The 12,146-nt window shown below is 39.6% G+C and overlaps 1 protein-coding gene across 3 annotated transcripts in view; it reads right to left on the bottom strand.

The window, feature by feature from the left end:
- Nucleotides 1-12,146, bottom strand: part of SNX24 (sorting nexin 24) — a 175,068-nt gene continuing 162,922 nt past the window's right edge. For all 3 annotated transcript variants that reach the window (XM_061188089.1, XM_061188091.1, XM_061188090.1), the window contains 4 exons: nt 8,851-8,945; nt 7,452-7,484; nt 6,865-6,929; nt 1-1,499 (listed from right to left, as the gene is read on the bottom strand). In XM_061188089.1, the coding sequence (XP_061044072.1) occupies nt 1,432-1,499; nt 6,865-6,929; nt 7,452-7,484; nt 8,851-8,945 (261 nt within the window). In that variant the 3' untranslated portion in view covers nt 1-1,431. The remainder of the gene's footprint in view (nt 1,500-6,864; nt 6,930-7,451; nt 7,485-8,850; nt 8,946-12,146) is intronic.

Raw genomic sequence — 12,146 nt, 5'->3', positions numbered from 1 at the left:
TTTCTTGTTCTTCGTTTTTATTTAACTCAAAATAGCTAATAACAAAAACATTTAAAAAATATCTCCAACACTTGACTATTCAGTCATTTTTGGTTGATGACACTTGATTATTTAGTTCTTGCTTATTTCCAGCATGTAGTAACACATCTATCATAAATAAATCTCTAAGAGTCTGCAGCAAGCTTTAAACCTGTATATTTAGATCCTAATCAAAAACCATGATTTAATTATTAGTTTTATATCTAAATATTTTTCTCCCACACAGACGCTTATTAACTAATAACCATAAATAGGCTAGCTATTAACTGGTTTTCAAGGAAATGTCCAAATGTGGCACATATATACAGGCTGCATATATGCTTTTATCCTTTACTACTCAAAATCTGAATGTCTATAAGATGTACAGTGGAGTTATATCATAAACACATTAATTTAATTCAGTACATGAGATCAGTGAAAAGGAAATGATAAGGAATAAGGAAAATAACAATCAATCTGGCAATTATACCACCTATTCAATGAATGGATGCCCTCGAGTAAACCAAGATGAGTGTTGTCAATCTGGTGTTCCCTCAGTTATCTTGCAAGGCTAAGTATCATTCTAGTGTTCAAAGTTATGTGTTTTTTTCTACAAAATAGCCCCTAAACACCAACAACTTCAATTGGTCTTCAACGGAAGAAACAGTTACCTCTTCCAACACTGGAGGAAAAACTGGCTGTCGTGGATGGAGATTTCCAATATGGCACCATTCTAAAGGGCTTTCAAGGATAATCTTGAGACCCCATTTTATCTTATGTGCCGACATTAGAAGCTAACCCCTGGATATGACGCAGCTCCACTGTAATGTAAATTAAAATGCCATGATTTTAAAAGTGCCCTAATTTTGTCAGTATAATTTCATTTCCAGTTTAGTGCCTTCCTCACATTTAGCACAGTGTGTTTCTGTGATGCTCTCCTGGTGCCAGCACTTCAGAATGTTATCCATCACTGGCTGAGAAAAATCTCATGATGAAAAGATTAGTGTGTCATAAAATCTGAACAAAAAGCTACCAAAGTTGATCAGCCTCACTATGATTCGGGATAAGATTTTCAATTAGCAAATGGTGTGACTGAAGCAGAGAGTAACTGTTTTGCTACACTCGGAGCTCCCAAAGATCTTCTTTAGCTTTCTTTTCCTGGGTTTCTAAATTGGCAGCTACATTCTACTTCTTAAACACTTGGCCTTAACCTCAGCACCACCCTGGTTCAGTTTCTATTTTTAAAAGCACCATTCTAATGGAAATGTCCCTGCTCTGAATTAAGCTGCGGCTGTGAATTTTACCACTAGCGAGAGCCATTATGTCATAGAGTTTAGGTTAATTTGGTAGGTATCGATTTCCTTGACTACGACTTCGAAACTTGCTTCAGCTTCTTCTAGCCATGGAGGATTTCTACCTGGGCTGTAGATGAGGGTAAAATATCCCATGGAGAACTCCTTCAATAACCACGTTTGGAAAATCTGAAAAACAAAAGTAAAACTGCTTTTCTTATGTACATCAATAAAACATACGTGCATCTCGTAGAACGTAACAAGGTAAGGCCTAGGCATAACTCAGGGATCTGCATCACCATACAGTTTGCCCTTGTTTCGGATGTGCCATCAGTCATGCTGCTTCGGTCTCGAGCCACTTGAGTGTACCACCAGGCGCTGCAGGAATGCACAGCCAGATTTGTAGCTTATTGATTTAAGGGATGTTCTAATGGTTAATGCTGCTAGGCCCCAGCTCTTTATCTGAATGTTTTCTCCCAAGGAAGATGGATTACACTGGCAATTCAATTTCTAACAAAATCTCAATATACTTGAAGGAATTCCAAGATTTCTACTGGGAATACTTTGCTGCAGTTTTTCCGTTGTGGTTTACAGTGGCGTTTAGTCCAAGTTGTCTTGAGTATGCTTGTTCTATTTTACTAGCTTCTAGAGAGCAGGAGGACAGGGGCCTGCCTTCCTAACGTAAAAGGACCGATTCTTGACAAAAGCCACACTTGCCAAACTTGAAAAAATCAGCTACATTTTTATAGGAAATTCAGAGGTGTATGTTATGTTGTATCTCAGTTTAGTTATCACAGCAGGTAAAATATGAACAGATAACTTGAACAGGAGAACCAATCTATCACACGGTTCAGAATTTTCATTTATAAACTTCAGTCTGCACATAATTATATCTAGGATTTAAATAAATAGAGTTATTATATAAGGAAATTAAGTGGCCCAATACTTTGAGCTTCCAAATAATATGTTCACTGATTGATTCAACCTCTACAGAGTACCTACTACATAAAACCACTTACATGGGGATTGGACCTCATCAGGCTCTTGGAGGAGAGGGCTCAGGAGGGGGAGCTGACCAGGTGGAAAGTCTGTGGCAGGCTGGAGCCTGAGGCTAGTGTAGCAAGAGGAGTGGCCGTAAGGGCAGGGGGGCAATTCAAGCCTGGTAAGAATGGACAGGAATTCTGGCTTTATCTGGAAAGCAATGAGAAGCTACTGAGGGATTTCAAGCAGAGTGAGACAGCAATGAATTGTTTTGAAAAGATGACTGTGGCTGCCATTCAGAGAGCGACTGGAGCAAGTTCAGAGCGGTGATGTATTCGATGGTACTAGTGAGGGATTTCATAACACTACCTACTTAACAGGCTGTTGTAAAAATTGATGAATGAAACAAAGTGCTTGGACCTGAACTTGGCACATGGTAAGTACCAGCTATTATCACATACCAAGCACTGCCTAATTACTGGGAATATAAGTAAGTAACAGTGTCTGCCACAGAACTTACATGCTGGTCAGGGAGACAAGTGAATAAACAAACAAAATGTGTTTTTAAAATATCTCCAATACGCAAGTACTCAATTACTTTTGGTTGATGACACTCACTTGATTTCTTAATGTTTGCTTTTACCCAACATGAAGTCACGTAATTTTTAATAAAACCTATCTTTTAAAGTTTGCAGTGGACTTATACCTACATACTTAGATCCCGATCAAAAGCAATGACTCAGCTAAGTTAATTTTAATTCTAAACGCATTTCTCACACGCAGACGTGTATTGATACCAGTAGCCATAAATGAAGCTGTTGATTAATTTTCAATAAAATGCCCAAATTAGACATATTACATGCATCAGCATATACGCATTTATCCTTTACCACTCAAAATATAAGAGTCTGCTTAAGGTTAGTGAAATTATATCATAAGCTTATTTAGTGTAAACATTTTGATTCAAATCAGTAAGTTCAGCAAAAAGGACAAAAAGGAAAATAACACTAAATACTTTGGGTAATTCTACAGCACTCTAATAGGTCAAGCAGTGGTTTAAAGGCAAGGAGAAAAAATAAAGCAGGGCACGGGGCCAGAGAGTGACAGGGAACGGGAAGGTGAAGGAGGACCGTTGTGCAAAGATGCCATTTGAGTGAAGTGCTGCAGCAGCCAGCTGTGAGGGTGTCTGGAGGAAGAGCAATCCCACAGAGGGAACAGAGCATGCCCAGGCCCTGTGCTCACCGTCCAGCAAGTGCTAAGCATACGCTAGATGCTGGAGATTTAGAGGGTGAAGGCGACAGAAAGAGAGAGAGAGAGGAGGCAACACAATCTGTTATCATTGTTCTAAAGGAAGCAAATAGGGCGCTCTGATAAAAGTGAATGGAATAGAGATATTTTATAATGAGGTCCACCAACTAGTAACTGATGAGATAATCAGAGGTCTTTTTTTTTTTTTTTCCCTCATCTGTTACACTCTAAACTGGATTTTGGCTTCATTACGTGTATCATTTGATACAATGTCCATCACTGCTTAAATTACTCAGAAAACTGCCCTTGCCTTTGCTTCCCTTTGAGAGGTGATGAGAAGGAATGTGATTTGGGAAAGGTTTTGTTGTTATTTTTGTTGGTTTTCATTTATTTTTATAAACATTTATTGTGAAGCTTAAAAAAAAAGTAAGGGGGTGGAGGGGCTCTTGGAGGCTACTTGAAAGGAGAGCCAGCAAAGGCTCCCTGAAGCTGCACCTGAAAGAGGAGAGGGCCAACAATGTGTGAGGACAAGAGGGTTCGAGGAGGAGGAAACAGCAAGTGCCCTGCGGGGAAAGAGTTCAGCGCATATGAGGCCCAGAAAGAACTGCAGTGTGGCTGCACCAGAGTGTGTGAGGGGGTCCCGGCAGACATGTGGGCCAGGGCCAGCCCACGGGGGACCTTGTCAACCACGGTGAGAGTCTGGGGCTCACAGAGAGGGTTGGGATGGAAAAATAGTATTGTGACTCAGCTGTATACTCAAGGCCATCAAGGCCACAGCAAGGAGATTGTTCCAAAGACAGTAAAATGAGAAGAGCAGAGGGTCTAGGACAGCCTTCAGGAGAGCTGCCAGAGTCTGGAAGAAAAGCAGAAAGGTGGGAAAGCCAAGGGGAGATGGTGTTTGAAGGAGGCGAAAGTGGTCACCAGTGGCTAAAGTTAATGAGAGGTCAAGGAGGAGGACTGAGAAAAGTCCACGGAGTTTAGCCACCTTGCAGTCGCTGGGGACCTGAGCCAAAGTTATTTTGAATTCCCCAGAAAACGAAGGCCAAAAAGCATATGCTAAGAGAATAGTGTTTTATTTTTAGCATTTTATAAGAGGATAGTGTTTAACTGTCAGAATTTTAAAGACAGACACTCCTCTGATTTTTATGGGTGTCAGTGTATCTGTGAAGGTACTTCCAGATTCTGTATCTGGAACAGAAACCTCAACATTTTGTTAAGCGGCCTTATAACACGAACATGTGATGCAAGTAAAATTTATCTTTAAATTAAATGCTAAAGAGTTTCAAGAATGTATCACTAGTATAATACTTCTAAGACAATAGGAATCTGATTTATGACATGGGCTCAGCCAAAGTTCCACGAAAGGAGATGTAGTGGCTGGCTCTCTCATACCTCGTTCCGTCCTTTACATCAAATTCATGATTGACATTTACTCTCAAGGAGGAATCCCCTTTCTGTGCAAGTTGTTCAGCTACATCAATATTCTACCAATGATCCATACTTCTTATTCTTTCTAACTCCAGACATTTGCCCCTGAGGCTCTTTCCCAAAAAGTTCCTCCCGTTCTTCATGGTCAAGCCAAGTGCATAGCACATGCTGCTTAAGAAGCTGGATGAATCGGATTTAAGGATCATAAAATATCTGCCCTCTTCCAGAAAGCACCCTGGCTACTCCAGTCCACAGTGATCGTTCTACTCTCTACACTTTTATAGGAATTTCAGTCAAATGCTTAAAATATCTGAGCAGAAAAAATACCTGGAGAAAGTACTTGTGGAACCATTTTTAAAAGCTACTAAGAACACTTCATAAAACACTGCCCCATACAGAGTGAAGTAAGTCAGAAAGAGAAAAACAAATATCATATATTAACGCATATATGTGGAACCTAGAAAAATGGTACAGATGAACCGGTTTGCAGAGCAGAAATTGAGACGCAGATGTAGAGAACAAACGTATGGACACCAAGGGGGGAAAGCGGTGGTGGGTGGAGGTGGTGGTGTGATGAATTGGGAGATTGGGATTGACATGTATACACTGATGTGTATAAAATTGATGACTAATAAGAACCTGCTGTATAAAAAAAAAAAAAAGAAGTTCATTTGGTTGAAAAAAAAAAAAAACCACTGCCCACTTAATCTAGACTAGGTTACATCATGAATATTTGTTAAATGTAACATCTTGTCAACATAATATGAACTAATACACCAAGCATATTTGTTACACATGGGAAGCAAATGTTAAAGAAAGGGGATTATTCCTCACTGAAGGGATTTTATAGAGAAAATACTACGAGACCATATTCATGTGTGGTCGTATAGCAAAGGCAGCTTTCTTCTAGAATGGTCCCTCAACAGAGCGGGGCTGTGTCCTAGTCAGCCTTCTTTAAACTGATAGCTAAGTGGGTGATCTGAGCACACAAGCATCCCTGCCACAGACAGCAGTCCCCTCTCTCTTGCTGGTGATAAGGTTTTATTGTCAGAATGTAGGAATGGTGTCCACAGATAATTTATCTCTTGCTATTTAGCTGTTACGCTATTTAGTTACTCTCAGAAACAAAGGCTGAAAATTCACTATATGCAAAGAGCACAGAAGGAGAGATTAGGCAAAAAGGGATCCACCCACCAGACCTGTGAGACTGGGCAAATCAGGGACCTCCCTGAGCCCCAGTTTGCTCAGGAGCGAATGATGATACCTGCCCTGCCTACTTCATAAGGTTGTTAAGGAAATTAAATGAGCTAATGTCTGAGAATGTACTCATGAAGAGCTGCGTATCAGAACACTTTGAGAGGGACTCTGAATAATTTAAATTTCTTGGCACAAAGAAAGGACTCGGACTAAAATAGCAAATTACATTTACGCTTAAATTAATTCATTATACTTAAAGATACAACTTTTAAAAATGTGTATCTGACTGTCAAAGATGCTGTAATCTAAATGGAAATGGAGATACGCATGCAATGTATATACACAGCTTTTGGAAAGAAGCATTTTAAAAAAGGAGCAGAACCTTGGATTCAAACCCTAGATAAAAACCAGCAGAGGCCAAAATAACACCACCCCCAAAATTAAGGACAATAAATACCTTTCCCTGTTATGACTCTAATTCAAAACAGCCTGGCAAGAGAGAAAGAAAAATTACATTTCCTCCTGAAAGGCCTGCCCCAATTAAAATTCTGAATGTCTCTTACACCAAGAGCACTGGTTTATTGGCAGATTATTAAGCCCTGGACCAATGTCACTCTGTTAGACCTGTATTAAAAACGTGGTTTATGTGGTGCAGGGTCAGATCAGTAAAGAGCTGTTAGCAGATGACAGGTTTGATTACCGCTGGCTGCAGGCAAGACGTATGGATCCCTGAGGAACAGCAGCACCGGCTGGTGGGACAGTTTGCTGGAAAGGTCAAGAACAGGCATGTCAGCATCAGGGGACGATGGTAAACAGAAAACACTACAAACTAGCTTTGAGGGGATCAAACTGCTGTGCGGGGACATCTCAAGGTTTATGTATCTAACGGTGTGGGTGAATAATAGCAAGCAGAGCTGGAGGAACAAACCAGCAGTGCGCTCATCTTCCAAACATGTCTTTGTGGAATTCGAAGCAGATATACAATCTATACCATAAATCACTGCTGCAAAGTGATTTTTTTAAAAAAAAATCTTGTAGTATGATTATTGATGAAATGTATTCTTATTACTTGTATGAAATAATGTAGGACTTTATTCCTCCAGCCTTAAATAGAATGGTTACTTCTGTGACTTCCCATCAAATATTTATCATCTTAAAATCAATTTTCTAGCAAAGGTTTTCAAGAAAATCTTGACTTGAAACAATTAGATGATGGTAATTAAATGTTTAACAAAACCTTAGTCCTATTCTTGGCTTGTATAACTCCTGACTGGTGTTTGTTCTTACCTTGACTCTTCAGATTCTGTCTCATCAAAAGATCTAAATTTTTTTTTAAAAAAAGAAAAGAAGACCATAAAAGTTGGGTCAGTATTTATGTCAACAAAGGAAGAAATAGCCAGTATTCTTAGAGCTCTGAATTGGGAGACATTTTGAAAAGAGACTTAGGTATCTTCACAGAGTCACAGCGTGTCTGATGCCTCATTCTAAGGAACCCTAAGGCTGCAATATTCTTGAATTTCAATTTTCCTGGAGATCACTCAGAAATCCTATGGTTTTGCTTTTGGACTTATATAACGGAGAAAAGATTTCACTCATTTCATTCCCACTATCTCTTCTTAAAAAATACACAACCACATATGAAGCCCAACCTCCCAGCAAATGCACCAAGTTGGAACAGGAAGCACTGACTATGCATATGACTTGGCGAGTGCGGTGTACGATTCTTGTTCTGAGGTGACTGAAAAGTGGCCCCGAGTACACACTGCTGGTGAGGGAGCTGTGACAGGTGTTAGCCTCTCATCCAGCAGATGGCTGGGTTTTAACACAACTTTGGGTGTGGTTGGCTTGAACATCTTGTAGTTAGTGTGAGTCATTCAGGCAGGTCTGGAGGCAGCAAGAAAATGGATAGAACCCTCTCCCCAACTTGGATCTGCAGAGAGTTTGTGGTGACGTGGTTCTTTGTAAATAGATTTAACATGTAAGAGATGTTGCCGACTGCCTTTGGAGGCCAGATCAACACAGGTGCCCAGAGCTGGGAGAGTGGCTTGTTTCAGAGTTAATTCTTCAGAAGAACTTTTCCCAGTTGCTGCTGATATCAGATGTCTGGTTTCTTGGTAGAGAGGGATTAGGATCTGCAGCCCTCCATTTAGAAGTTCCTGAGGGAGAGGCAGCAAGACAGTGGGGAAAGGCCAAAGGCCTGGGCTCTGCCAGCTACAAGGCAAGAGATCTTAGGAAAGGCACTTTATTCCTGTGTCTCAGTTTGCTCAACTCTAAAATGAAGGGAGTTGGATAAAATCACTTCTAAGATCATTTACAGCTTTAAAATTATATGAATAAATGTGCCAAGGGGATATAGACTTTGCACAAGTATTCACAAATAAACATTAGTCTCTAAACAAGCTATCTAGATTTATAATTCCCATCATGTAACATCATTCCATATAAAAGTATAATTTAAAAAGTCAATTCTTCAAGTTTAAACCTGAATTAATGAGTGTTGGTCGCTTGGCCACAAGGCTCAGGAGCAATTCCTTTGCCTACAAGCAGGGGGCGAGCGAGTGTTGTCCCAAGCCAAAGGAATGGGTGTGGCCAGGTTGGCCCTCCGCACCACCCGTGTTATTTGTTAGGCCAATAAGTGATTGAAAAGTAACTTAAGATATATGTCCAATAGGTAAACAACTCTTACCCACAGCTCTCTGCCTTTGGTAGAGAGGGCAAATGTCGCACATTTAGGAAATCAAGAAACAGTTTGGGAAGTTCTTCATTTTCTAGAATGACAGCCTGTGAAAGCAGAAAACAATTAGAAAGTGAAGTTTGCTAGGCAATCAATCAAATAAACTAGTTTGAAAAGTCATAACCATCCATCAAAGTTCTTACCAGCATTATTACCCAAAAGCAAAATTACCCATCTCACCCACCAAGAATTTAGGCCAACACACATGTTATTCAGTGTCAGCAAATGCTCCATTTTATCTATTCTTTCACCCAAGCAGCATTTACGGAGCATCTACTACATATACTTCAGATGCTGACGGGGGGCAAGACAGCCAGGCACCAGGTAGACACAGTTCCTGCCTTCATGGAGGTTCTAATCCAGAATTAGTATTTAAAAAACCTGGGAACATCAATAATACTGCTAAGATAGTTACATCAAGTTTTCCTTATTTAGTGATAAAGTGATCTGAAATTTTGTGTGTGTGTGTGTGTGTGTGTGTGTCTACCTACAAGAAACCACTACTGTTCAGGAAATACTGTACATGGCTTTTTTAACTGGAAGATTTAGTCAAGATCCTTCAGCTAACACCTGTTTCAGCAATAGGATCAACTGACATTTATTGCTATTTGGACAGCTCCACTTAAAGGGTCAGTAACAGTTTTGCCACTAAGTGTAAATCAGTGTATATGATGAAAAAAAAAAATCTATAGAGTTCTTCCATTTAGGGAGCTCTGCTAAATAGCTGCCATAATGGCATAACCATGTCAGTTCTCAGATATCCAAATTATGCAATTTCAAGGAGAAATCTAATAGAGAACTGTAAGAGTGCATTTTCATATATATTTATTTTTGAAAGAGTCTGCCAGAGAAATGATTGCACATTTGCTCCCCCACCCCTTTTTTTTTTTTTTAAATTTTATTTATTTATTTATTTATTTTTGGCTGTGTTGGGTCTTTGTTTCTGTGCGAGGGCTTTCTCTAGTTGCGGCGAGCGGGGGCCACTCTTCATCGTGGTGCGCGGGCCTCTCACTATTGTGGCCTCTCTTGTTGTGGAGCACAGGCTCCAGACGCGCAGGCTCAGTAGTTGTGGCTCACGGGCCTAGTTGCTCCGCGGCATGTGGGATCTTCCCAGACCAGGGCTCGAACCCGTGTCCCCTGCATTAGCAGGCAGATTCTCAACCACTGCGCCACCAGGGAAGCCCTCCGCTTTTTTTACAAAGACCATGGGAAAAGCATCAGACATTGTGCAATAATCTCTAAAATTAATGTAACTATTCTTAAGGATCATTTTTATAACTTACCATGACTTTTTTTTCCCCCCAGTAAGTACATATTGTTTAAAAAACAATGAGAATTGACAGACATATATACACTACCAAATGTAAAATAGATAGCTAGTGGGAAGCAGCCACATAGCACAGGGAGATCAGCAAGGTGCTTTGTGACCAGCTAGAGAGGTGCGATAGGGAGGGAGGGAGGGAGACGCAAGAGGGAAGAGATATGGGGATATATGTGTATGTATAACTGATTCACTTTGTTATAAAGCAGAAACTAACACACCATTGTAAAGCAATTATACTCCAATAAAAATGTTAAAAAAAAAACCAAAGAAAAACAAAAAAAAACCCAATGAGAATTGATGCTGAAATGTCATTCACACAGCTGATCAGGAACAGCTATGCAAGGTGATGCAAAAGATACATAACACATGAAAAAGGTCAAATTGTGTGTTTCTTGTATACACATAATTCTATATAATGTATTGTTTTTAGCCATAATTCACTTCTGGAGCTGCCCCATTTCTCACCATGTTTTGGAATTCTGTTACCCAGTTCAGGACGTATAAATGGAATAAGCTACTACAGAGATCACCAGTGCTAGCACACTGACCTCTGTACTATACTAGTGCTCAACCGTCCTGCTGTTCAGTCCCTGGAGAGGGGTAATCTGGAGATCCAGCCTTGTCTGGGGCTCTTACTATTCCTTACATGGTCATTGTACCCACTGAAGTTTAAGAAATAAAAAAGAGGAAAATAAAGACATTTGGGGTAATACTTTATTCATTAAACGAATATTTATAGAGCACCTATTATGTTAGGCACTGGGATATGGCAGTGAATACTACAGGTCAATAGAATGTGGGCTGGTGGAGAAAATTAGTGATAAACAAGTAAACACACACATAAGTTAAACTTGCCTTAGAATACAGTGACACAGAATCTGCACTCTCTAAATGCCTTCGCATCCATCCCTCCATCTTTCTAAAATGTTTACTTTTTTCTTGATTATAAAGTAGAAAAATGAAAAATTCATAAAATGGAGAGGAAAAAAAAACCCCTCCCCTATCTAGGGGCATTCTTCCATTACTATTTCTGTTTCTTTCCTTCAGTTCATTTGGCTTTCATCTAAATTTTTATCTATCCGAGAATATTTTTAGGGTGTCTAGAAGGTCATAATTTCAGTGCCCAAAATCAAAGATTCTAGGAATCATGATACATATGAAGTTCCAAGGAATTTTTTTTGCCATAATACAAGTTGCAATGATTATCGGCTTGTACTTGTAGATATCTATTTAAGAGGATAATACCTATTTGAATAATAAAGCTTAATGTTGTAACACAGAGCTGTTCACCCTGGCAATAGTTTTAATTATGTGAACAAGTGGTAGCTTTCAGATTAAAAAAAAACAGGGGAGGGGGTAACCATTATTATCTCCACCCCCATCTTTTAAAATAAATTAAATCAATAACAAGTGTGGGACACTTTTAATGACCTGAACTACTTAATTTCCAGGATCTTTAGACATGTCATCCATCACTGCAGTATGGAGGAAGACATCTCTTGAGTGTTCGGGGGGTTACTTTCGTTTTATTAATGCAAGATTTAGGGAATTTTAACAAGGTGAATTGTTTATTTGCCTTGACAGATCGGCTTACAATGCACTGACTACATCTACAGCGTGATCATTAATGACAAAAGACAGGCAAAAAGCTGTTTACACTGCAACACCGGGACGGGAATTAATCCTGCTCAGCCTCCCCAGAGTACTCCAAATAGATGATCATGTTGTTTTAGGTCAGATATACTAGAAAAAAAGAATATCGAAAACTTCAAAAATTTGTGAGCATTTTTGTTAAATGTTCACTGAATATTCTCAAATAATATTTTCTATAAAACAACGACCAATGTGGATTTCAGGATTTACAGTTGTAAGAAAGCAGCACTGGCGCGGGGAGGGTGTTAGTCAAGCTTTCGGTTATGCGGAG

This window comes from Eubalaena glacialis, chromosome 4 (genome assembly GCF_028564815.1).
Source record: "Eubalaena glacialis isolate mEubGla1 chromosome 4, mEubGla1.1.hap2.+ XY, whole genome shotgun sequence".
Classification (NCBI taxonomy): domain Eukaryota; kingdom Metazoa; phylum Chordata; class Mammalia; order Artiodactyla; family Balaenidae; genus Eubalaena; species Eubalaena glacialis.
This window is presented reverse-complemented; position numbering and strand designations above follow the sequence as displayed.